The sequence below is a fragment of the Falco punctatus genome (assembly GCF_963210335.1).
Source record: "Falco punctatus genome assembly, chromosome: 8".
Classification (NCBI taxonomy): domain Eukaryota; kingdom Metazoa; phylum Chordata; class Aves; order Falconiformes; family Falconidae; genus Falco; species Falco punctatus.
Window position 1 is genome coordinate 31,535,357 of NC_137588.1, and position 26,918 is coordinate 31,562,274.

At 37.5% G+C, this 26,918-nt stretch overlaps 1 protein-coding gene across 2 annotated transcripts in view; it reads right to left on the reverse strand.

The window, feature by feature from the left end:
- Positions 1–26,918, reverse strand: part of MYLK (myosin light chain kinase) — a 216,812-nt gene that overhangs the window by 43,774 nt on the left and 146,120 nt on the right. For both annotated transcript variants that reach the window (XM_080399726.1, XM_080399727.1), the window contains 5 exons: positions 19,520–19,636; positions 16,384–16,470; positions 4,940–4,990; positions 2,981–3,108; positions 333–486 (listed from right to left, as the gene is read on the reverse strand). In XM_080399726.1, the coding sequence (XP_080255852.1) occupies positions 333–486; positions 2,981–3,108; positions 4,940–4,990; positions 16,384–16,470; positions 19,520–19,636 (537 nt within the window). The remainder of the gene's footprint in view (positions 1–332; positions 487–2,980; positions 3,109–4,939; positions 4,991–16,383; positions 16,471–19,519; positions 19,637–26,918) is intronic.

The following is a 26,918-nucleotide window of genomic DNA, read 5'->3' on the forward strand; positions in this document are numbered from 1 at the left end:
AAATGGGAAAAAGAAGTGGTATCTAACAAAAAAATGGAGACATGAGCTGTTTTATTCTTGTGGATTTTTTTAAAGTCTGAGCTGTTTTGTTCCTCTATCTGTAATTAGTGATTTTTTCTAAATAAAACACAGCATATCGCTACTGACCTTGCTGATAATTCTTACTACTTACTGTCCAGTCCAGACATTTCTTCAAGTACTAGTTTTTCATTTCAGTTGTCTTAACTTATCTGATTGCTTTATTTAATTTTTTGCATGCCATCATATATAAAGCAAATGTAGAGTGATGTATAGAGAATGACTAGATATCTAAAACATTATTATGGACTTACCAACAACTGTAAGGTTGACTTGTGCTTGTCTGCTGCCAAGTTTGTTCTCTACAACTAGGGTATAACATCCACAGTGTTCCTGCTTTGTTGATGATATTGTTAGCTTGCTGCTGTTTTCAGCATTCTCAATTTTAATATATTCATTTTCTTCAATCTGCCAAATTCAAAAGAAAAAAAAAAAGATTTTGTGGGATACATTTCTTCATATCTGAAAGAGCTCAAATTACAATACAAGGTTACCATATTGAGTATTATCTGCAGATAACTATTACAGCAGTGAATATGTGCAGCTGGTAGTGTAATCAACACAAAACATCTAAAAATGCAGTGGAACATTATAATGGCTCCAGTCCTGCAAAAGCAACAGGGAGCATTGGTATTCTGGGACTCCACTAAGGAACAGGAATTTCACTTTCTAACTCCTCTTTGACAGGCTGAAAGTGCCAAGTGTGTATGTAATTGGCAAAAGAACTGTTTGGTCTCACATATCTTGCAGAGACCACAGCAGAACAAGGGTTTAGCTCCAAACACCCTAATTCAGACGCCATTTCCCTTTAAAGGCCAATGTGCAAATCATCCATAGCTGTGACTTTTGTCCTCTTGTCCCAAACAGCCTTATTCTGTACTTCCACATAAACCAGGGAAACAGTTTCTTGGGTTTGAACAATTGAAGATGATGTTGACTGGAACAGAGATGTAATGCTACAGCTATGCAGAGAGAGATACAAGAGCAGATTTAGCTTTCCTATAGCATTTTTATTTTCTGGAGGCATATTCTGAACTAGTTTTTAATTGAAATAAAGCTATCATAGCATAAATGACAAAGGAGACTTTAATCAGTATTTAATCAGATATTTTAATTAGTATTAGCTGGAGACATGACAGATTATTTAAAAACCTCATAATCCTATACTGCAGTTACAGAAACTGTACACTCTGTTCTTATGAAACAGACAACATAATGTCAATGCCCTCCTTCCTCCCACCACTTCCTTCTTAGATAAGTGACTCTTACAACGTATTCTCAGAATTCATTAAAAATGAAGGCTATTTAGTTTGCCTTATCTTGTCTCATATATTCAGAGAATAAGAAATTGCAAGGCTAAGAGCAGGACTGTCCTTGCTTTCTCCTTAACTGAGATAGAACACATGCACTGCTGCATGCCCCAAAGCCTGCTGCCCTCACTTGTCCTCCTACAGTGTTTATGAACCTTCCTGAAGTCTTTTTCTTTCCTCATTCACCTGTGATAATAAACCATTTAAAAATTTATGTCATTTTAACATATGATTTTTTTAAACCTTTAGATTGTCTTATAGTAAGTAACTAAAGAAGAAAGTATAAGATATTAAAAATAACATTTTACAAAGGAAAAAAGGTGTAGAATCACAGATTATGGATCTGAGATGGTATTATGAGCTGCTGGTCTCTCATCAAATAAATTTTGCATTTAAAAATGGGCTTGAAATCTATGTAAATAGACTTGTTGTATTGAACAATGAACTCAGAATTCTGCACAAACCAGAAACTCACTTTTGAGGGGTATATTTTACCCACGTTACAAAATAGCTCAGCAAAACAGGACAGTGAATGTCACTGGAACTTCTCAGACCTATTTTTGTAGAAATGAGTAGGCCACTTTTAAGCTCCAATCTTGAAACTAAAGAATTTTAAGAACATATAAGAGATAAGGAAAAAACTACCCTTTCCCCTAAATAAGAGGTTATTTGGGGTTAGCAAAGACAGACTTTGCAATACCCTTTGCACTAGCAAATTGTTTTGAATTCCTTCAATTAAATGCTGACACATCTGGATTTACAGTCTAAACTTCCTTGTAGGAGGAGATGTTTTTATTTATGTTCTATAGAGTGCATAACAAGTTCAGAATGAAATAAACAGAATAGCAGCTACAGTACATATTTACATTTGCTATATCCTAACAGGGCAGTTCATCTTCCAGTTTGCACTCGCACCTTGGGTTACTTGATTTAAAATGGTTTTATTATTTGTTAAAGCAACTCTCTTTAGAAACTGCCCTTAAAGGACACATGTAATAGAGTTACAGGAAATAAATTCAAGTAGAAGGAACTTTAAAACTAGGGGGTGAGAGCACTCACAGCAGCATAATCACTGTTGTGCCTTGTGTGGTGACATTTCTGTTGTTAGATGTTTCACTCAAGCTTCTTATATGGCATTTTGCCCCTCTGACATAACTTTAGACCAAGCATAATGAAGAAGTAATTTTTGAAGGAGAGATATTTCCTGTGACAGATATTTTTCAGACACCTACGTCTTTCACATCACCTATCCTTTAATTACATGGTCTAAGGTTTTTCTCGAAGGAACAACCGTTTTTAATAGGAGGGGACAGACAGCAACGGGTTTAAACTGTAGCAAGAAAGACTTGAGTTTGGCATTACGAAAAAATTTCTAACACTATGGGTATTTAAGCACTGCAATAGGTTGCTAATGGAGGTTGTGAAATCTTCATCAGTGGAATGTTTTCAGCAGAGGTGAGGAAAACACCTGGCAGGAATGACATGTACTTTGCCAGTTCCTGGGGGAGGGAGAGGGACAAGATGGGTTGTTGGTGTTCCTTTCCAGCTCTACTTTTTCAATGATTGTTTAAACAGAACAGAAAACAATTTACCTGCTTACGGAATTTCATCCAGGTGCAAGTTATGGGTGCCGTTCCTACCACCTTGGCAAACAATTCCACTGATTCACCTGCACGGACTTTTCTGTCTTCTGGGAACTGAGTAATCTGAGGAGGAGTAGCTGATGAAAATATAAACAAACAAACAAACAAATAAATAATCTCTGTAGGTGACTATGCTTTGAATTTTTCTTAAAATTCAAAACACTTAAGTATCTTAGCTCAACAGTTTCAAAACAGCATTTGAAATCCACATTAGCAGTTGTCTGTTGCTTGCAATGAAAGTTATGTGAACATTGTTAATTCTACTGTAGATAAGCAACAACAATCTACCTGTCAGGAGTTTGCTTATGCAAAACTAAGGTACAGAAATCAAAAGACCAAAAGTGTTAAGATCTACCACCAATTCCAAATATACAGCTTATGAAATTTTGTTTTGGGTTTGTTAGAAAAACTTTTTTCTTTTGCACTTTGCATTTTTGAAGACTGGCTCCAGCTAACTTCATATTGATTTGCATGTCCTGAGGGGATCTGCAAACCTGCTCCCTAACATTGTCAACAGCATTCAGAAAATTTAAGACTCAACACCTGCCTACGAAGATTCTTGCTTCATAGCCAGGGAAACATCATGTGAGACATCTAATAGAGAGACAAGGGAGGAAATTTGTCCATCACACTGAATTTTCCTGCGATCAATAACAGATCCTTTTGTTTGTGTATTACAGTTTTCTTTTAAATTTTGCAATCCCATTCATACTCCTCCATTTCTGAATCAGGTATTTCTCCTGATTTTTTAATTCTTTATTATTTTATTTTATATAAATGTATAAATTTATAATTCTTATATTTTTATCTTTATTTATTATAATTTTATTTATTGTTATAATTTTAAAATTTATAAATTTAATTTATAAATTTAATTTATAAATTAAAACTTCCCTCTCACTGTTTGAGTATCAATAGATAGCAGAACAACTCTTGCTAGTAGTGCTACTTCCTGACTCTTGGTTGTGATGCTGAGTGTGCCAGACTCCCTGGTAGCTGCTAGGGACAGTTGCCAGAAATATCACAGCACATACAACTCCAGGATGAAACCTGTTCTGTTGCTTTATAAGAGCAGTACAATAAAAAATAACTGGGGCAGGGAATGAGGGGTGGGGGAGAAGTGGGTTTGAGGACATATAGACAGAAATGGTAAAAAGCATTTCCTACCATTAGAATGACCTTGCTACCTAACGTAATGTTCCTCTCCAAAGCACACGGCTACTGGGTGTGAAAAAGTACTTTCTTTTTCTTTTCAATGTAATTGAAACAAAATAGTTCTGCCGCCCCCTTGTTGTTTGGATAGTGGGTTTGTTTTGAAAACATCTGAAGGAAACTAGGCTGAAGCACCTATCTGGCACAGAAAACAGCTTGAAGAGTTTAAAAGTCTGAGAAAGTTTGCAGACACTGAAAGCAGGTTTCTACAGAGGAACATTCTGAGTAACTTTAAATATGGATAGCTTTGACTAGGAGAGTGCAAACACATGATCAGGTTACGATAATGCCAGTTATGAGGAAAAGTAGAATCTATCAGCTTCTTCATGGTAACTACTCGTGCAGAGGTGGCATTCTGTGATACATAGAAAAATCTCTTTCACAGAAGGCTAAGGTATATTGTGGATATAGCAAAGGACATGAGTTACAACACTACTGCTGACATGGTAGGATTTTTTTTTTATAATTGCTATAGCTTATTCAATATTAACTTTTTTAGATGCTCATTATTCAAGTCTTAGTGCGGTGTAACCTTAAGAACAAGTTTGAAAAAGGGTCTTTGCTTACCCAGTGTTTAATCACATATGTAAATAAATTTAGTAGGCAAACAGCTGTTCGTAGAAATGCAGTGTCCATTCCTTAAAACTGTATTGGTTTATTATTTATTCCTACAGGATGACACATGCAACAAATTACCTGCTTTTGGAGGAGTCTTTGGAGCTGGTTTCTTCTTCACTGTTGCTTCACCTAGGTAAAAAAAAAAAATAAAATTCAAAGGTGAGCTTTGGAAGATACCAGACTAATTGCAAAGCTTACATCCATAGCTATGCTTTGTTGGCACTTGAAAATATATGTTCTTTCAGCATATTTAACTCAAGAATTAAAAATATTTTTAAAAACACTGAATGATCCTCAGAATATTCACAGTTGAAGTCAGAACTTCTAAAAGAATCAAAAAACCTGCCACACTTCTCTCATAGTCTGTCTGTTCATTATAGCAGTTTAACTGGGGTCAATTCTGATCAGATTTCCAGCATAATCAATGCTGAATGAGCTCAGTTAAAACTGGGGGGGGGTTAACACCACATGCTGCTGCTGATACCACCTGTGAGCTAGCAAGGAAACAGCAATATATGGGCAGTAAATGCTAGTATCACCCCTCCTCCTCCTCCTCAGGCAGGGACAACTTTTTGCTGTATTCAGAAAGGAAAGAGTCATGGCATCAAAACGTACAGCCCAGAATTTGAAATATGGGCACATAAAATTTGGGAAGACAATGTTCTACAAATACTGAATGGTAAGCAGAAAGACAGTAGAGAAGACAGGTAGATAGAAAATGGCTATTAACTGTTTTTCACAAAACAAGAACTAGGGACCACCAAATTAAATTACCAGGCAGCAGACATCAAAGAAACAAAAGAAATATTTTTAAATATAGCATGCATAATCCGTTCACAGCCAAGTAATGTTTTGCAAGACAGAAACATAAACAGGTTCAAAAGGACAGATTCATAGGAGTTAGGTCTAGTGGTGGCCATTAAATTTAACAGTCTGGATACCTTCAAACCCCTGAATTCCAGAAGTGGAGGGGCTTGTTCCCTTTAGAGCACTTTCTTTTTGTTTGCTATCCTAAGCATCCTCGGCAGAGGAAGGACTCTACTGTGAAAGGACATTTCTTATTCTCTTATGCTCAAGCAGGCAGCTTGACTGAAATAATCTGGCTTTTAAGATGTTATTGTCTCCCACAGAAGCCGTATCTACTAAGTGCTTTTGAATATCTTGCAGAATATAATAAATAGGTGCCTAGTTATAGCCATAACAGTCTCAAAAGGTTTGAATTTTTTGGTTCATTCTTTACTGAAGTTATTTCAAAGTCGCAAGACACTGAGCAGCAAAAAAATCCCCCCGAATCCACCAAACAAATAAAAAGAGTCTATTATTTTACCCCTCTTTGCTGCAGTATGATACCCAGGGAACACATCACCTGATGCCCCATGAATAAGGAGTCATGAGTTGTGAATCCACCATGGGAGTTTAATGTTACAAGCAACAGGCAGACGTGAAGATTCATTTTAAGTTTTAGTGTCACTGGAGATAGTAAATGATGCGCTATAAGTTGCTAAAAGACCAAATGCTTTAATAAATAGGTAACGATTCAGCTGTCAACACCAGTGTTTATTCAGTTCATCCTGGAGAATATTTCACTATGCACTGAATATAGAAGAATTTTTTGCCACCTTTTTTATACACTTCCATTTTATAGTAACTTTCTCTCAAAGTTTGCTGATCTTTCATATGCTCAGTCTTTAGTGATTTTGTAGGAACCAGAAACACAATAATGGAGAGGTAGGATATTCTTACAGTACTTACGGCTGGGTCAAAAAAGAATAGTTGGATACCTCCCAAGGAAGCCTTTCTTCGATGACTGACAGCTCAACAACTAATTAAAGTTTAGATTAGTACTTGTGAGGTGTTTAACCTAGTATAACTGGACCATCAGGGCATAAGCTAGGTATCTGTCCTGCCACGTCTTCCCTGTGGTCTTTACTTCAGGCTGTAGTCACAGTTACGTGGATAAAACTACTTATCAGGTGCCAGCTGGAAGGGCTGTAGAGTCTGGCCTTTCATCTGCTGTTAAACATCCCCATTAATGGAAATAATCTATTAGTTACTCATTAGATGCATAATCCCATACAAACGAACTCAGTTATATGATTTAAAAACACATAAACGTTTTTGTATGCACACATGCTGTGTTTGATGTCAGATCCTTGGGTCTTTCCTGAACTGAGAATGAAATAACTGGTTATCTCCTCTTAGAGCTATAACTTCTAATACAAGCTAAAGCAATAACATTAATTTACTTCCACATTCCATTAAGCCCCATATGAACAAAGGGCACCAGGGATGAGAAAAAAGCACCGTTTGTCAAATGCCACCTTGGGTTTCAGATACTATTGCTATTTTTCAGAAATATCACTGCAGACAAATAGGAGGAAAAGCAAATTCCTTAATCCAGCATGATTTTCACTTAGTTATTGCCTCTTGGCCTACACTGTATATCTGTTGCTGTACCTTACTTAACAAGCAAGGTGCTAGTGGAGTCATCAGACTCTAAATGCTCATGTTTCACTCTGACTCTTAATATCTCAATATATTTTTTTTTGTCTTGGCTGACAATGTCATTCTCTGCCTTTGCATAATACATGCACAGAATGGATATTTATATACTCAGATAACCTGCCCACTTTTCTTTGCCTACTGTCAGCCGCTCTTGGTTCATCATGGAAGGGCCCCCAATAACATAATTTGTTCATTCACAACTACAGTCAGTGACATTCAATTAATCACTGCTAAAGAACAATGTTTCAATACAGACTAGGATGTATAATGAACCACCAGGTATTATATTTACGCTGTAAGTGGAATAAATGCATGGTGCCCCTCCTGGCCCTGCAATAACGAAGAACTGTGCTTAAGACAGTTCAAAAGGCTCTCACCTCAATGAAGATTTCCATAGCAGGAAAGCAAAGAACACGAACCTATTACCTCATTCAGCTAGGGTACTTCTTTTTATATATAAATACAAACTTTTTGTTTAATTTTTAGTTTTTACCCACCAGGACATTACATTCACTTAACTGGGGATACACAGACTGTCACTAGACTTCATCAAACCATGCAGATTACAAAGGGTTGCTGGAAGGTCTGGCTGAATATCCTGTTTTGCAGACACAAATAGCCCTGAGCTGACATGAAAGGCAGGAGCACTGTGGAAGGGGATGAGTACAAGGATGTCTCTCTGGGTCTGTAAAGCAGACTTCTTTGGCCAGTAGTGTGCACTCCACTCTTCTTAGATCTTCCTTAGGAGTACCAGCTCATCACATGCATCTTTTTGAAATGCAATTTTTGTTTGAAAAGCTGCTGGAGACAGCGAAAAAAATCTAATAAGATTACCCAAAGCTTACGAGGTCAAATGACTGTTTTCATTAAAATATTAGAACCTCTTGGGAATGTTAGTTCAAGTCTGCCTCTGCTGCTTTTTGAAAAAAAGACAGTTTGTCTCTCTTTTGATATTTACATTGAAACAGGCTGAAATTGAAAACCAGCCTGGAAGATAAAGGACATAATATTCCCTCCTTAAATGAATCTGTCTTCTAGAAACAACTTAATGTAAACATCACAAGGCTGGTATTTACATAACTTTATAGGCAGGTTTGCCTCTTAGAGAGCTTGTGCCTGGGTGCGGGGACATAAACTAAAAAAGGTAAAGATCCCATATAGGCTGATAGCTGTGGGACATTTGGTTGTGCCGTTCTTTGCCCTGATGGTGAATTTGTGAGAGCAGATATGTTCAGAAGCCTCTAACTTTTTGTTTCCCTTTTTTGGAATTTTACTAAAAATAGGCATAGCCCTCCCCTGAAATGGCTCTCTGCACAACTTGCTTTCATAAAGCATGAAGTAAAACTTACGGTCTGAAAAAAACATCAGTACTCAAGATAGCATTTCCAACCAGTCCGTAATTCCCACTGTCTTTATTGAGGAACATGCCTAAAATCACGTGCATGTCTTCCATAATGATGGATTTCAGGACCTGGTAAACAAGTACAATAAGTACCTAACTCTGTTAACATAAAGAGCAAGACATTTCCCTGCTCCTGTCTGTTTGTGGAATAGCTTTATTTTAGTTCAGGATAGGAGAAGGGCTAATGACATACTCTAACACTATAGTCATATAGGAAACCATTTTCCCCTCATGCAAAACTTTTCAAGATTTCATCTGAGAGGAACTAAATTTTTTTTCAGAGTTTCCATTTAGAGAAACTGAAAAAAGAAGTCATGTCTGTAATGTGTCAGATATCATGGTAACAAGAATATAAGGAGATGGAAAACCAGATTCAAGTCTCTGCTCCTTCTTCCCTATCTCACTTGAATGCTTCAGACATGTGGAACATGACATTTTGACGTGTCTCTCTGCCACATGTAAATGAATTACAGTGTAACCTCCATCAGACCCTTCTGGGGATAGATATCAGGGTCTGAATCAAAGGTGACTGTTGACTGCAAAGCTTCTCTACTCTCTGCTATGCTAGAAAGCATGGACTGACTGAGACCTAGTGCAGAACTTGGCCTTGTGGTCAAGGCAATGAATTATTCAGTTCTAACCTTGCTTCTGTCACAGACTTCATTGATGGAACAAAAACTTATTACAGGTATTAATTAGCACAGACACGATGAAATAGGAGAAAGATGATGGCTACAACTGTAGTAGAGAAAGACAACACATCATTACTTACCAATTTATTTGTACATTCATGAACCTGTGCTAATTGCGACAGTCACAAAACACCAGTAGCCTGAAAACTTCATCAAGGTTTGAAAGCTTAAACAATTTCACTTCATTGTTTCTCCATGAGCGAATTCCTCATACTGTTTCCAAATAACTGTTTATTATCTAAATACAATAACATAGAAAGCAACCCTGGCTTAAATTTGATGACAAGCAGAAATTAGAAAACTAAATACCATACAACTCAGTTCTTTGAGTTCATGTGTTTCAAAGCTTTTTAATAGTTGGATTTTTTTTTTCTTGTCATTAAAAACAACTGTCATTTTGTTGCAGCATCTCATATTTAGTTTCTAAATTGTGCAGAGATTGTCCTCTAACTGAAAAAAATCCACCCTCCTCCTTCTCAAGAATAAAAATCCAGGAAATACTCACTCTTGCATCCCAGTCAAGAGAGAGCTAGCATATACTAGCACACTCAGAGCTTCAATAATGCAATATAGTACACTGAAAGTAACAGCATTTGAAAACACCTCTACTGGAGAAAGAAACAATTTCATATCAGTTTAGCAGCACGGTGCTTGAGCAATTTCTGCAATTTCTGGAATTAAAGCAAATCTGAGAAGTGCAGAAGAGATCCAGTATCAAATAGAGCTTATAAACAAATCAGGTCATGTGAATTCCACTAAAAGCTCTGGTGGGAGAACGAAAGCAATGTTAGTTTCTTAAATATAGATTTAATTTTCATATTTCTCATGTGCTGCAAGAACATCTACAATTAGATACCAAAATGCTGTGCCCAAGTGTGTAGGAACAAGAATCCAAACTAGGTTACTAGCTTGCTACCCAGTCTATTATGTAGGAAAATGCTGTCAGGTCATTTGGACATTCAGGACCTCCAACTGATTTCAGTGGGAAAAGCTAAGTGTTATATGCTTTTGCACATTAATTAAGCCAATGGGATTTAGGTTCCTTGTTTTATAGAGAAGAAACTGTGGTAAATGCTTCTATTACATGCCTAGATCTGCAATTTCTAGTCAATGACTTAACTGGGAATTAATGATGCATGGCACCTCTTCAGTTCAAGTCCACATTGCAACAACTGTACTCATTTTTCTCTGTGTGAGACAGTCAATAAACATTTCTGTCTTCTTCTGTCAACATACAGATATGTAGGATGGACTGTATGAAAAACACATGGAAAATACTGTTCTGTGCCAACATTAACTCAGAAAATGTCAGTATAGTGTGAGCTGTATAGTAATTTTGCAGAGATTCAAAATGCCTACCCGTCATTAGCTAAACAGTGCTGAACTGGGCATTAAGGAGAAATCAAGTACACAACAAATTAGTTTCTCCATTGCTGTCTTTGTACAAACAGTAACTGAATTTTCTTTTCATCTCTGGAGGCAACCAACCTTCAGAGTCATCAAGTTAAATCTTACATTGCCTTTTTTACTTCAGCCTAACGTGGCTCTTAGGACTCGTGCCACAGTTATTCACCCTTGGACCCCAGTCTTGAGGAATGAAGTCAGCACTTTTCATTATTCAGAGTTGCAGAGAAATCATGTCTTAAAAATAGCTCATGGCAATTTTATTTACATACACTAGAGGAGGGATTTTTCAGCTTCTCTTGGAAAAAGTTTGGTCAGAGGCTTCCCTACCAATGCAACTGATATTGTTCCAACACACTAAGTGCTTGCACCCCTGCACAAAACGTCGTGGTTCTTCTTGCAACAGCCAAGCGTAAAGCAGCATGGACCTTCTGGGAAATGAATGGGACTGAGAACTGGTTGGAATAGCCCCACTGACCCTCAAAAGCACCTCAGACTGTCCCAGGGACCAAAGAGGACAGCAACAGCACAGTCACCAGATCACAGCTGCTACTTGGTGCTCTTATTTCTGCAATTAAAAGAACATCTCCGACCTGATCAGTTACTTTCTCAGTAACTGAGTTCTTCCCTTAGAAAGTGGCAAGTTTTATACTGAGGACAAAACAGTCTGACATGAAATGAAGACTCTGAAACTCTTTATATTCATCAGTGCCATGCTTCAAATAATGTTGACAGAATGGAAAACAACAAAAAACTTGAAGTGATTACTGATTTAGTTATCTATTATCAAAAATGGACATACAAAGTTTAATGTTTTAACGACATTTTCTTAAAGTGGTGCTTGCACACTTGGATTATCTGACTGTTTATTAATCAACAAAAGATTGTTTATTGAAGAGTAAATAACAGAGCTGCATGCTAATCACTTGGCCACAGACTCAGATTTTTTCCATAGTAATTAAAATGCTTAGAATCGCCCCCCCCGGAAAAAAAACAACAGCAACCCACCATGATAAGGAGTCCTGTCTGACATATTTACTTTTATGACATACTTCTCCAGAGATGCCACTGCTCAGACTTGCATTCAAGTACCAGTAATGATGAGAAATTAGATCTGGGAAGATAACAGTGCAGCCTTCCAGAGGATTTGATCTGGACAGTGTCAGTGGTGACATCTTATTAACAACTGTCAGCAAGAGAGTACATCATTACTTAACCAAAAATGTGTTTGACATGAAATCAAACATTTCATATAGTAGCAGATGTAAAAGATTTATATCAGCAAGATACCAAATAATGCTAAATAATGCAATTTGGGATCATTTACTTGAAGATACAGGGAAGAAGTTATTTGATGTAACTTTATTTTTAACTGAGCAAAACTTTCATTTGCAAAACCAAACTCTGTGCTGGGTCATCCCTTCAACATATGAGGTTTAGATATGAGAACAGCAGATTCAACAAGTCTTATTCAGATAAGGGAATCCAGGATATCCTGTTAGGTTTTCATACCACTGGTATGACAGGTGATAATTGCCATCTCTTAATATTTACTGGAATTAGTGCTGTGAATTAGCCATACAAAATACAGTGGGCATTTCTTTCCAAACACTTTAATCCAATGCTTACAATTAGGAGGGTTATCTTCTAAAACATGAAAGCCCATTCTTTTCTCAGTAGCAACAACTGGGATACAGTTTCTTCCTACTATAGTAATGTTATGTTGCATGGCTCAGCCCTGGTGAAGTTTAAAAAATAGCATCTAACTCTTGTAATATGCCATTTCCCTCAGCAAATCTAGAACAAAACCTTTGGAAAAAAGTCCTTTAGGAAAACTCATGTTTTATGTAAATTTTTGGCATGTCAATTTAAAAAAATATCTGTAGTATTTTGGATATCGCATGCAAAATAATCACAAGACAGAGAATCAAGAAAGTTGGGGTTTAGACCTGCAAATGGATGTGCCTGATCGTGGGCTAACTACTCCAGCTATGATTTACTGCTGTTTTGGTTCTCAGCTTAAGACACATTATGGAGGACAAATATTAGGAAGTGTGGAGCAATAGCAGATTTTTTGAAAAAGAGAATATTTATTTTTAAACCTTCAAATCAGTATTTACTCTTTAAAATCTCAAGCAGCACTTTGATTTTTCCACAGTCTGATGGAACAAAACCATTTATTTAATAGACACTGAAGGTTTTGCAGGTGGCCTTGATAATTGAAATAAGTAATTCCCTTTAAGCCTAATCTGAAGTAACTTCTAATTTCAAGGGGAATTGGGTGCCCAAATCCCTGTACAGCAGATGCTTTCAAAGCTCTCTACAGAAATGCTTAAGTGGTGTTTTTGGCTTAGTAATTCCGTTGCAGGGCTATGTTAAACTAGAAGACCCTTATATTATCCACTGATTGTCTGGCATAGCATGGAGTATGCAGTATAATAAATAATGAAAGGTTCCAATTTTCCACTGCCTCTTTTATACGTCTGCAGAAGAAACGTAACACTTTATTATTCTAACTCAGTAGCATTTCATATCCACCCAGCAAAGACACAAGTGACAAAGCCTAAGTCACTACAGTCAGTGAAGAATGAACTATTTCCAACATTAAAAAAGAAGTGTCCTTCCTCCATTCTTCCTCATGGTTGATTCCACTCAGATTCAAAGGTGGATCTGTTTGTTAATCTCAGAAACATTATTTATTCTGTTTATCATTGCAGATTGCATTCTGCAGAGTCATAACTATCAGTAAATTCTGGTGACAGAATATTAATGGTAAGCAAAAAGAAATACATCATAATTTTCCTAATTTGCTAACATGGGAGCAACCTTTCTGCATGTAAACACTGCAAGCATCCATTCAGAGATTTCTGAAACCTTGAACGCAACAAAGCTGCCTTCATAGATGTTTTTCTGAAAACAACTGCTTGTTCTAAACCCGAGTCCACCATGTATTGCATTTCAAAAGAGATAATGCCCCAAAATCTTACTATTGGATTTCTATAGCCTACAAAGTCCAAGCTTCCAGTAATAAAAAATGTTGTCATAATGAGCAGTCAAATGACCTGGGTCAGTAACTTTTCTCACAGTGAGTAATTCTACAGATTAACATACCAAAAAACCTCATTCTCTTTTACAAAAGGAAATCTACTGATCTTTCCTTTCAGGAACTAAAAATTATTTACCTTCCTGAGGGTTTCTACCAGGGCAAAACCCGAGGACCACTTAATAATTTGTCTGAAGGGATAAAAGGTTGACATAGATTCTAACCATGAAATTTAACTTGTGCTTTCTTACAGAAAAAGTATAGATTATGTTTTTCCTGGGAAGTATTTCTAAAAATGACAGAGAGTATATAGTTTCTGTACCCCATACAGTATATACTGTTGTGAATGAATTCAGTATTCAAAATTCAGAATTTATTCAGTGGGATTATTAGGAATTTTTGTTCTGCAGTTCTTCAACATAATTCCTTACACTCTGCTTGCCATTAGGACTGTTGGTGAGTAATGTGGCAACAGAGACTAGAAGAGATCAGAGTAAAAATTTATCTCCTTATTAGACTGGGACACCTTAATTCACAGTCATTCTTTAATAACCTTTTTGAGGGAAATACAGAAAAGATGCACAAATATCTGACTTGTTAAACCCACTCTCTTTCAGTTAAGGAACTTTAAAATCTCTACATCTGAAAGGGATTTCAGTTTAAATTGAAACTATGACGTCTACTGGATCAGTTTTGTATATTTTGCCCCTGACAAACGTACAAATATAACACTCATTTCAAGCAGACAAATGCCTACAGTCCTCAGAGACTGAGGCTGAGATGTTAAAAACCACCTGTGGAATCCCTGCAGCCAAATCCTTTTTAAATTAAATGTGCATTTTTCCAAAATTCTCCAAAAGCTCTTCCAAAGCCCAGCTTCCTAACATTCTTTTTAGTTACATTGATGTTTTAAGTGTAACAGGAAAGATGTTTTAAAGGTATTTTGAAAAAAGAGCTGATGAGAACTTTAAGAACTTTAAACACTAATACAATATGCCATGGAGCAACCTTAAGAAAACCATTCACCCTCATTTCAACCATCCTTTCCCAATAATTCCTGAAGCCAGAGCTGGTAGCTTCTGTTTTGTTACCTATATCCAGTTTCCATTAAAATCAACAGCAAGACAAGCAGTGATTTTCAGCAGGATGTGGATCAGGTAATATATCCACATATTTAGACTTAGTTCCCAACTCACAATTTCTCCTGGGAAAGCTACTATTGATAACACTGCTGGAGGATCAGAGGAAATATTTGTGTGTGTAGGAAATAATATTCAAAACGTTATTCCATGGAGCTTTAAATGGCTTTAAATCTTTCTTTTCTATTGATATTCAAGAACAAAATGATTGTTCTTAATTGCTATTATTTACCACATTTGAAGCTCAGGTGCAGAGGTGGACCATGTTGGTGTGACCCTTCCCACACCCCCAAATGATTGGCTGGAGGGAAAGTTACAATGCTCAGCCAGCAATTCAGAAACAGCTGTAGCTCAGGTCATTGCTCTATGCAAGTCAGCTATTCCAGAAGCACAATTATTACCTGTGATTATCAACCAGTAAAAAATTTCACTGAGTCCTGCTGAAAGCAGCTGAAAATGTTCCATGCTAGAAAATCAGGTTATAGTTTGGTTTTTTGGGTTTTTTTGGGTTTTTTTTTGTTTGTTTTTGGTTTTGTTTTTTTGAGAGCACACTGGATAAAATACTTTGTTTCCATTAGAACCATGTCTTTACATCTTTTTTAGGAACATGGCGAACATCTTCGATAGGCAACTTTCAGTGTCCAGTTTTTGATAAAAGACTATTTTTATAATATTTATTTTGATAAAAGATATTTTTATCCCATGGACACTTAGTTTCAAAAGTAGTAGTAGTATTAGGAATTTCTAAACTGGTATTATTGTTCTGCCTTTACCATTTGAATTTTCCCCTTAAACAAATGCATGTATGCAGAGTAGCAAACATGGGAATTTATAGCTGATTAATTATTTCAGAAAGCATTAAAAGCAAGTAAAAGATTTAGGTTTAAAACAAGGAGTGTAAAATTCACCAAACCACTACTCATCGTCATGGAAAAAAGAGGACAGATTATACTACAGCACATTTCAGTCAAGATCCCTTGCCTACCCATGGTAAGACAGTATATTGTCTGCACGGGACACAACATGGCTTGAACCAAACTACTCAAGAATTTCTGTGCTTTTTGGGAGGCAGCCCAAAATAAATGTGTGTCATCAGTTTATTGCACCATTATGGAAAACTGAGAATACAATGGGCTAGGTCTGACCTCACGGTTTCAGCACGTAGTTCTAATTCCCACAAGGCAAAAAAATTATTTCACATGATTTATGTGCAAGGGTTAAAGAAACAACACAAGCTTCTGATACTGTGCCTGCAAACAGAAGGGAATAACCACAGAATGCCAAAGCACTCTTTTGTTTCCACTGGAAAGAAAGTAATCAAAATCACTGTCACTTACTCTCTGTTGGCAGCACAGGGGGAAGTGTGGTCTTAGGCTTCTTGGTCTTCTTCTCAGTAGGCTTTGAGGTCTTTGTGGATGAGGCATCTGCAATCAAAACAAATAAAAAAATAGAAATCTTATTTGAAAATCAATAATGAAAAAGCTGCCTATTAACGTCAGTTTGTTTTGGATTTTTGTTGAAATTTAGAGGAAATTGCTTCCCTTCTGCTTTTTAAGAAAGATTTTCTTAACGGCCTTGCTGGAGAATGTCACATTCTATAAGGAAAAGGGAGCAGAGAGAGAAAAGCCCTCTATGAAAGCAGCTGCACTGAGAACCTGAGAAAGCAACTAGACAAGAGGTGCCATCTAAGCTGATGGGTCTATTTTAAATGAAAAGGACAAAGTACAATGTGCACAAAGCTGCTTTAGGCAGTGCATGGAAGAACGAAACAAAGGCATATCTGAAGTATCATTTAATCCAAAAGAATCTCTTGCCATGTCATTTTTCTATTCCATTGTCTATGTGATCTATGTAGGTAAACACATTTTGAAAAGTAGCATTTCCTCTGAATATTTAAATCTTTCCAAGAAGATATTGTTACATATGGGTTCATTCCTGAATAAAAATGGCAAAAGGAACACCACAGAACTCAAATTTGATGAATTTCCTTATTCTCAAGGTTGCGCAGCTCATATTCAGGAGCCACTCAGCACTGCAGGCTCCACCAACAGCTAAGAGTCAATACAAGCTCTCTTCCATGTGTATCGCGTATGACATAGACATCTATAACTAGAAGGTGCAACCTTTTTTCAGCAATGTTTTCCCAGGCTGAGCATGTCATACATTGCAAATTCTAACAAGCTCCACTTGTTAGATTGTTTGATTCTGACATTTATTTTTGGAAGAAAATTAATGGATTTTGATCTGGATTATCTGGATTATGATCTCAGCAATAGCTGTATCAATTTATAGCTTTCAAATACTCATCTTTCAGAGGATTTGTACATGAGATAGCGGTTTGGAATTTAATTACCAGAGAAAAGATAACATGAATTTTATGGAATCACCTATTTCAGTCACCTACTGAAATACTACTATTTCAGGTGCCAGAGCATGAAAGTTCATCAAAGTTTCCTAAAAGGTTAATGGGAATTTACAATCTCCCAGCAAGCAATTCAGAGCACAAGGCTGTGCCAGATCTGAGTTCAGACACTCAGATTCTACAGATTTGTCCCTGACCTAATCTGACAACCAAAGTCAAACATTCTTTCAATCCAATTTGAGTCTGTGGGGCTGAAAGGAATAGAATGATATTTATGGTTACTTGTGGAGTCTAAAAATCAGCATCTGGGATGATGACAGCAGACTGCATAGAACAGAGCATTTTTTAATGGTTGTTTTAGACCACAATTCTAATTTAAAAATAACAGTCATCCCCTCTGCTAATCACAGACATGGGATATCAAATGGCGTCTCTCCTAAATAGGTGGAGCTTGCTGTGGTGCCATTCCTCAGAAACCTCTTCTCATCCATACAAAGCATGCTGGTAGAAATGGAAAAGGCAGATAAGGCAGCCAGTACCAAGGTAAGGAATGTGGTCATTCTGGTGCCCAACATCAAGTGAGCAGTGAGCTTCTAATGCCATGGGGGCCACTACCAGAGTGAGCCCGACACCTGATGTAATGCCATTCACATAATCATGCAATGAGTCTGTCATGAGCAGACAGCCTCCCATGATCAAGACTGCAAGCCAAATTCTACCTTCAGCCTCCGAGAACATGCATTGCCCAGCAGGAAATTGGAAGTGGGAAATATGCTTAGGTAGGCTTCAGGAAGAAAAGCAACTACCTGAAGGAGATCAGAAGACAAAGTCAAAGGAAAAAAAACATACAGTTGACTGAGATACTTAAAAGATGCTAAGGCAGCTCTGGGGAACTACTCTGTGCTAAGTGCTGGATTATCTGATCCTTTAACGCTCTGTATCTGTGGTAGTTAAGGTGTTACAGTGTACTAGATTTTGCTTCAAGCCTCTTCTTGATAGTCTTCTTTGAACTTCAGCACTGGTAAAAATTACTACTTTAAAATATAGAAATACAACCAATAGCTTATCAAGTATCTAAGCCAGGCTACATTATGACCATAGTATCACAGAAGGTGCTATTACAGGAACCAATATAATTAATTGTAATTATATGTGTAATTAATTCTTTTTCCAGCTACATGAAGACTGACCCTTACTCGTGGAGTTACAGGATCATATTTTTGTCTCATACTACATTAGGAAAACAGATAATAGGTTTGGTTTTTTTAGACATCCTGCCCCAAATACCACATCTATAACACAGTTGTTAAGGCTTGATACCCAAGATTTAAGTTACTGGACTTGTTGTTTAGTTTTGTGTTCTTTCTAGATACAACGGAAATTACCATGGTATTCAAGAACGAGCTCACCAGAAGGTGAGCTGGTAAGAAGCATATTTTGTTACTTAAAGTTCACAGCAGTTTTAAAAGTCTGTGCTCTCAACCTCATGACAAAATATTTCCCCAAGGCCAAGATTACTTGGCAAGAGTACAGTGTCATCAGCATGACTGAGGCTGAAAACGGGTACCTCAGTCAGCAAATTATCCATGTTCTAAGGCTCTGGCATACGAGGGTAGTTAAGCTGCTAATCTGTTTATTTTTGCTTACTTCCACTAGAAAAACCAAATGACCAAACGCCAGTGAATGCAAAGAATTGAAAGTTCTAGACTGAGAAATGTGCCATACATGGCTCTGAGGCAGACTGGTACACAGACTGGTTGGTACCCAGGCTCACACATCGAATTCTTATGTGCTCTTAAAGAATACATACAGCTCAGAAATAGATCTTCATGGGTTCAACTTACTGCTCTAAAAACATTGCAGGAATCCAGTGAGCAGCAGGAAAACATAGATTAATGCACAAAGCAGCCAGAGCCCGTGGCTCTGTACTGTTTCTGCGCTTATGCTCCTTTATGGTAGACATTTAATTACATATTGACTGAAAAGTGCAGAAGGGAAGGGGGCAGAGTTCTTTTTTGTGTATGTGGTTCATAAAAGCTGGTATTGAAAAATAAAGGGGGGAACAAGGAAGTTCTAAGGAAGGATTTTCCCACATCCAGAAAAGTACTTACCTTCTACCAGCACTTTGCAAGCACATTCGGCTTTTCCTGCTGCATTCTCAGCTATGCATTTGTATTCACCCCCATCTTCAGGCATGGCCTTCTCAATGGTAAGTGAACACAGTGTCCCTAATAGAAGGGGAGAAGAGACGAAATGGGTATTATGTTGCAGTTCACAAAATCCTTAGTGCTATTAAGGAACAGAATGCATCAACTGGTCCAATCCTTTAGTACAGGTGATCTTCACTGCTAGAAAATTATGTTTTGTTCTCAAAAAATTCATCAGAATTGGAAGAATTAATGCTGAATAAAATAAAAACAACGATAAAGTGAATCATATTGCTGTTCCCTAGGATACTCAAAGCTGTTCCTGCAGGGCTAAAGTTGGTAATGGATGAGAGTAGAGATGTCCCAGAGCAGAATCTTTATTGCTGTTCTTAGCAGGGATAAGAAGTCCTCACTCAGATAATTTTCCAAAAGTGCTAGTACTAGGACTGTAAAAGGGTCCATCTGCAATATTTTAAATCAGCCTTAACTCTAACACTCCCATGAGCATCCACATGTGAAAACAGAACTTCATTTTAGCGCCCCAGTTTAAAAATGGCACTGACAGACATTTTCTTTTTGCTTGATTTACTTAAAAGAACAAGTGTCTGGTACTGTAAAACATCCATTAGAAAGTCCAATATATCAGCAGCAAATTTGTTAGTGCAACAAATCCATTTCTTTTCAAGCAAAAAAGCAAAAGTTGACTTAATCAGGTTTGCAGAAACAGGATGCGACATAAGTTCTGTAGTCACCAAGGGAAGCTTGGTATTACCCAAGGGAAATACATTTCCTCTTAAAAAATCAAACTCTGTGAACCAAGACAGAAACTGTTCCCAGTAGCTGGAGGATGAGGAAGAAGAACCATGGTTTACCTAATCCCTTATGTTCACTTGCATAGCTTGGAACAACAAAATACTTTGCTCCCTGGGGAGAACCCCAATTAAAACACTCCAGAATTTCCCCATGCAAATATCCCTCATTAAGTGACGATGAAGTGTGGGTTTGCTTTCTTATTCCTCACTGGAAAGCCTGGCCTGTCCCCTAAACACAGCCTGAGACATTGTGCACTTCCACCCATTGCTGTTTGCTTGTTCAGAAATGCCTCCACCCTCCGCTTATTTCAGCCATGGTAATACCTTCCCCCCTTCCTTCATTTACCTTTCTCACAGTCTTTTCTAATTAATGGCAAGACTGGATAGATGATCTCTTTTAGACATTTCTGTTGTGTCCTGAGACATAAAGACATTTCCTAGCACCTCCTGCTATTTCCCACATTTCTCTCTATGTTAACTGGTGGCTGCCTTCTGTTTTTCAGTGTCTGATCCCAGGCTCCCCATCAAATATATCCCTTGTGATGTGGCACAGGCACAGGTGACAACGGTCCTTGAAAAGAAAAGCCTCTATCAGAATAGCTTTGGACATTTACTGGGTCCCTTTAGAGGCTAGACCTCAGTTCTGACATGGCAATTTACTTTTGGCATTCAGATTTTCCCTCATTGTAAAACTGGATGTTATTATGCAAGACAAATCTTATTAAAAACATATAAATGGTTCCCAACAAATCTGGTTTGCCAGACACACACAAGAGTTAGAAGAAAATTAATTTTTTCCCTTGTCATCATCCTCCACAAAATCAAGAAGCTCTAAATAATTACTGTTTTCCCCCTGAGAAACAACACGAAAACTATCTCAGGAGAGGAGCACTGACCCCTCACTCACATGTTCTCAGCTGCCCACAGGGTGAAAAGAAAAGCCACGTGCCTTCCCTGAGGCAACTCTTCTGCATGAGTCAGGCTAGAGCCAAAAATATCACGAGCTACAGTTCCATTCCAAATGGAGGAGGGACACTAGAAAAGTATTCTTGCAGTCATCTAGCAAATATAAATTCACATGTCTCTGCTGTTTAAAGAGTCAATTGTAGAGCAAGCCAAAGAAAACTTCCAGTCTAAGAATTTGTATAAATCTATGTAACATGATTAGAAAGGATCACATATTAGAACCTAAAATTGCTATTGCACAAGAACATAAACTATGGAACAGACACATACATATAAAAGAGATCTCTGGCTGTCTTACTGCAGGAAAGGAGTCTGACTTGTAAGGATCACTGGATCATTAAGGAACTGGAACAAAGCAGCATTTACTTTAGTTTCCACTTGAGTTTTCTACCTGCTCAAAAGCCCTTCCTCAGCTCATTGAAGACAAACGTGACAGAGTTATTCCTCACCACTCGTACTGTTGCAGTGTTGTCCATACAGCATACTGCAGCAATATAAGTTGACAGATTATGAGAAACAGTTCCTTATGCAGCATATACAAACAGAAACATCCCACCCTAACAACAAATCATTCTCTGCAATTATGCTAAAATCTAGAAGCAAAACCTAGGGCTTTCTCATGACAATCCACAACTCACCATATGCATGTTAGTTTTGCGTTTAGAATCTAGCCCTGGCCAGGGTGCATGGCAGAGGCCTGAAAGAACCTGCATTTGGCTTTGTCCACTGGAATCACAGTCCTCATGAAATACTGTCAGTCTTACTCCTTCCAAAAAAATACATATATGTGATTAATTTTAATTAAGGTATTTTGTGAGAAGGAGGATGAAGGAAACCTGTTTTTTTCAAGGGCTGCATCCTCTTTCTTCTGACTCCTACCCCCCTGCAGCAGTGATCTGTATCTTATTCCCTTCCACTTCTTCATATTCCCCAGCAGCTATGCTGGAACAGCACATACAAAGTACATGAGGATTGCTGGGCTTGTTGCTACCGCCAGGTGCAATGGTGGCAGTCTGCCCTCAGTGGACAGTGAAGGGGAAATGAGATAATTTGGGTGATTCTCCTTTATTTAGCTACTAATTTTCATGAAACTGTGGACTACAAGGACTTAGTGTGAAATTGGCCAGTTGTTCAAAAACGTATTAACCAGATTGGGTCAGGAGTATAAGGGAAGGCCAAAAGGGCACATGGCTGTAGAAACCTCATTTTATTAGAAAACCAGAAAAAAACCCAAACCTAAACTGGCGATGAGATTTCACTAGGATAGGAAACTCCCCAACAGGCCTGTGTTCTGTGATCTAGAGCTACAGTCAATTCCCGGGGCTAGAAGGCCAAATGTCTTTCAACGAAGAATTTGGTATTTCCTCTGTAAAACTCCTTTATGGCCTGAAACAAGCTTATTTTTTCATAACTTCAAGAAAGCCAAAACTGGCACAATAATATCCAGCTGGGTATTCTGAATTCCAGCACTTCACAAATCCCAGTCAATTAGAAAAAAATTGTTATCCGTTTTGTCCCCCCATCCCTCTACTTTTTTTTTTGGAACCAGCCCACAGACAGTCTAAAACCACTGTCACAAAGTGCAGGATTGGAGTAAACATGAATACCGGGATCTCCCACTTCGACTTCAGAACTAGTGCAGCTCTAGAGAAGACCTTAACAGCCACAAAAGCTGACAGTTTACTGGAGTTTCTTGTTTAGATACACAAAGCCTTTCCATTGCATTTTGAGCTATTAAAGGATTCTCTGACTTACTCAAAAATAGTGCAAGCCAGTTTAAAATATCTGTAGGCTTCTGCATTCTTTCCATGAAACACCACAGAAAGTCAACTTCAACTATAAAACAAATACACAAACCAATAAAAAAAAGCTCCTGAGTCTGATTCCCTGCACTGGCATCTATCTGGCCAACATCCTGACTCCTATCCATCATGCAGACTGAAGTTTATGTCTTTCTCATTGGCAGCCCATGGGATAAAGAAGTGCTATAGAGTATTTAGGCAATATTAATAAATACTAGGCCCTGAGAAATTGTGCCTAGGACCCATAAAAATTTTGTTAAGGAACTAATTGGCCCACAGTGTTAATAACTCACAAATTGTATGGGAAAGTGCAAATATGTGCTAGTGTCACAGTCATGTTTAAAAACGGCAAGTGGGTTGACCTGGAAAATATTGACTACAGTTACAATGACAACAGGCAAAGTAGTGAAAAAACTCACAGGAGTTTCAGGGAAGAAAAAATGTCAAATTTAATTATTGATAATTGATAGGGTTTTAATGAAAACAATGTAAGAAACCTATGTTAATTACTCATTAGATTACACATTTAACTGGCAAATGTACCTGTATAATGTTTGTGTTATCTCACATTATTCTGCTTGTAATTAATGCTCTATTACTATAGTAATGACATTAATTTAGGAAGAGTTAGAGCTGCCAAAATAAAGATCTCATGAAGTGACAATAGGACATCAACACTTGTTATGTTTCTGGTGGATTTCTTCTGTGATCAGATTAGGACCAAAGTTATTCAATATTATTGAATAGATATTCAATATTCAATATTACTGAAAAGTTATTCAAGTTATCAGTATCTGTGATGTAGCAGTATTAACAAATTAAAGGTGATCAGCTTAAAGATGATAGAAAGATTGCTGGAAAGGGAAAAGACAGAAAGAGAAAGAAAACAGGTCAGTCTGCATAAGCAATGTCATTTACTTGTTAAGGTGAGTTCTATTCACTCAAAGAAAATGGGCCTTAAGATAATGAAGCGACAACCATCCATGGGCAGCACGGGATGCTCTATTTTCAGAAGGTCTGAAGGTTTAATACAGCAGTAACAAACATGAGCTCCACTGAGGCAGGAAGAGGACCAATGACCTCCAGTAAGCACAGCAATAGGAAGGTGACCTTCATCTCACTGATGCTGATACTGACATACAGTTCTGCTGCCTATTTTCTAAATAGGGTAATTCAACAATCAGCAGCTAAAAAGGAGGTATTAAAAAGAAAACCAAACCAAACCAAAACAAATGCCAGTCCTCCAAGAGCTGGATAAAGTGCATTATGGAGAGAAATTTAGTAGGAGCTTAACTTGCCAAGTTTTGAGAAAAAAAGAGATAGAAAGGTATCTTGATTACAAAGCCATTCTATCAAGTACAAGTAGTATATGGAAGAAGAAACCAGATAAATTCAAATTAGAAATGAGACATCGCTTTGTTTCTTGATTTAAAAACTGAACACTTAAAAGAATGATCAGACATTGCAATAATTTACCAGTGATCATAGCAAATTTCTCTCTTTTGCTGTGTTTAAACCTACACTATATGCATTTCTGGAAGAAGGAAGATTCAGACAAAAATGGGAGTATGGAGGGAAATTTTGTGGCCTATGACAACCATGGAGTTTGTGTCAGAACAGATGCTCAGATCATCTCCCTAGCCTTAAAAACTCTGAAGCAGCTTTTTTTTTAAGCTGCAGAATCCATCTACTTTCAGCAGTACATAGAGTTGTGTTAATTACACACCAAACTCTTGCTCAAAGTTAATTAAAAAGAAATCAAAAAATTCATGGCAGATCCTAGTCAGACTGACAGACACAGACTTGCATGGCCGATAGGAAGATTTGGGAGTTATGTTAAGTCACAAGAAAGTTGTTAAGGCATTACTGCTAACAAGATTACCAACTCTCCGTGCTGCCAAGACACTTAGGAAGAAAAAGATGCCGTCCTAAACAAAGCAATACAAACTGTGCATTTTTGAAGCTATACCATCACTGTGACCTTAGCCTATATTTAGTAGTTCCTCCTCAACCTATATAGTCACACAGTACTAAATCTAGCCCCAAAAAACCAGAGTAAGCTGACTTAAAAAATGGCAACGTTGCCAGTTTTTACTTATATTCACTGTGCACCTCAATTCTCCAGTCTAGTAAGGATACCAGCTTCCAAATGCCTTTCACTGTTGTCATCCAGAACAACTTTTGTAACCATGCAAAGATTTTCTATCTGGATTTTCTATCCAAGAGTGAGTCACATAGCAGGACACTAGCACAGGGCACTGCTGTGCCAACTATACAAATGTAAAACAGAATAGTTCCTGCTCTAAAGAGTTCACCGTGTGAGGAAGCTTGTTCTACTCAGTCCTTATATGTCTAACTCCACTGTAATGTCTGCTAGAGCCTTAAAAACTTTTTTCCAAACAAAAAGCCCCCATAGCTTCAAACAAAGAACTCTCTCATACTAAAATCAGCTGCCTCTTAACCATACACCATCTAACCTGCCCGTATAAATACGTAATGCTCTAATTTATTAGTACCCTCTTTTTGTGTTTGTTGCAGTTACCATTTATTTTGAGATTTCACAGGCAAAACCCACATTAATATCTATCCTAGGAAAGCAGATAGCTGCACTCTCACAAGTGTTGGAAAGAAGAAAAACATAAAATCAAACCATTACTAAACTCCTACCAGGTAAGACATGTTCGTAAAGGAAAAATGGTGTAAGAGCTCACTTTGCCATAAAATGATACTTTAACAAACTAACAAATGATTCATGCCAATCCACTGACAGAATACAGGGGAATTATTAAAAGAAATGGAGAAACAAGTATTAATGTTCATGATTTCAAAGGGAAACAAAACAGTATTAATAGTTGAAGGAATGAGATTGATCTTAGATACGTTGTGACAGCCAGTATAATGCTGCCCAGATTCTGACTTTCAATTGCTAATGTAAACTTAAACCTGGAGTAGTAGAATACATTGCAAGCCCTAGACTAAGTACTAGAATACAGCACAAATACTGCATAAATGTACTTGAAGGTATTTTTTGGAGCAGGATTTAATTTTTCCTTTGTCAAAGACCCTACTAATCAGTGATTGTTCTGATCCTGGTGTTTGAATTTGGGTTTCTCCGATGGTACAGATATGGGGCAAACATCCTGCCTTCTCTTGCACACTAATGGCTAAACTGCCTTGGACAAGCAATGCACTTGTTAGCCTCTTCAAACGCAGAGGAGATGAGAGTAGAGTTGTTTCTAACAGGTAAAGAGCCTTACTATCAGCTGGGACAAGTATGCCAAAGAAAGTTATTTTCAGTGAGTGACTATATAAAGGGACTAGTTAGTTTACCTATCCTGTGAACTTGTTACACACAAGTATACTTTTAAGTCTGCCCTTCCTGGCCAAATATGTGGCTTGTTTTATCAGGTGGGCATGTTCCTGAAATCAGGTTTTATTTATTTATGTTCACAATATATTTGACACCAGAGATCAGCAAACTGCTCTTTCTGTTTTCTGGCAACGATATAGAGGGTTAATATAATTTCCAAAAGAAAAATACATGGCGTTCTGCAGGTTCATGTATTACTTACAATTAACAGTTTGTGGGACGGTGGCCCATACTAAGATGGGCTTGTAGTATGGTAAGAAGCTGATAGACATGTCTCACTTTAGATAGAGAATTTTCCAGGATTCAGCTCACTAGAGCAAGTAAGTTATTCTTCTGTGAGATACCTCTGGAAAATTTTCCACACATATGAACCTGTGGTCACCACCAAACATTACAACAGCACAAAACCAGCC